The 929-nt window shown below is 76.1% G+C and overlaps 1 protein-coding gene across 1 annotated transcript in view; it reads right to left on the bottom strand.

The window, feature by feature from the left end:
• The window catches only part of UBE2J1 (ubiquitin conjugating enzyme E2 J1), a 27,797-nt gene extending 27,597 nt beyond the window's left edge, over positions 1-200 (bottom strand). The window contains exon 1 of the mRNA XM_026084510.1: positions 39-200. Coding sequence (XP_025940295.1) covers positions 39-69 — 31 coding nt within the window. The 5' untranslated portion in view covers positions 70-200. The remainder of the gene's footprint in view (positions 1-38) is intronic.
• Between the last annotated feature and the right edge of the window lie 729 nt (positions 201-929).

Below are 929 nucleotides of genomic sequence, written 5' to 3'. Positions count from 1 at the left end.
GGCCCGGGGCCTCCCGGGCGCCGCTCCGCGCCACCTACCCGGGCTCTTGAGGTTGTAGCGGACCTCCATGGCGGCGGGCGCCTCCCTCTGCAACGTCTCCGCCACCGGCGCCCGCGGCCGCTCCCGGCAGCGGGGGGAGGGGGAGGAAGAGGAGGGGGAGGGGAAGGAGGAAGGCCCGGCCCGGGCCCGCCTCGCCTCGCCTCGCCTCGCCTCGCCTCGCCTCGCTCGGGAGCCTCCCGTGACGTGGCAGCGGCGGCCCCGCCGGCCCCGCGCAGGGAGGCACCTGCCGCGCCGCGGCGGCCGCTGCCCTGGGGCCGCCCGGGAGGGCGGCGGCGGCGGCGGCGGCCCCGCGGCCCCGGAGCGCCCGAGCTGCGCGTCCTTCCCTGCCGCCGCGTGGCGGAGCGGGCCGGTCCCTCCCGGCCAGAGGCGGAACGCAGCCGCGGCCCCAGCGCGCGGGGCACTGGCAACGGTCCCGAAGCGACGAGGCCGCCGCTGCGGCAGCGCTGCGGACGGGCCTGGCGCCGCTCTGCCTGCGGGCAGGCCGGGCCCGCGCCCACCTCGGGCCGCAGCGGGGAAGCGCTGAGGCGCCCCGCGGGAGCCGCCCTGCGGGCCCGGGGGCTCCCTGAAAGGGAGGGCAGAGGGCCCGCGCGGGGTTGTCGCCGCACCTCGTCCCCGGCCCCGGCTGCGGGAGTCGCGGGGCGAGGTGCCGGGAGGAGGCCCCGCGGCCGGAGGAGAGCGGCTTGGAAACGGGGGGCTTCCAGGCCCCGCTCACCCAAAAGATCATCTGAAAGAGTTACCACTACCACGAGATTTGGAAGTGTCGTGTTTCTTTGCTTGCACGATCATGTGGGACTGAAATGGTACCCTCCACCAGCAGTTACTAGTTTGCGTGAGAATTACCAGCCAAAGCTTGGCTTGATGGACAGCTC

Source organism: Apteryx rowi, unplaced genomic scaffold, assembly GCF_003343035.1.
Source record: "Apteryx rowi isolate R43461 unplaced genomic scaffold, aptRow1 scaffold_643, whole genome shotgun sequence".
NCBI lineage: Eukaryota > Metazoa > Chordata > Aves > Apterygiformes > Apterygidae > Apteryx > Apteryx rowi.
Note: the sequence above shows the minus strand (reverse complement) of the source record. Positions and strands in the feature narration are given on the sequence as shown.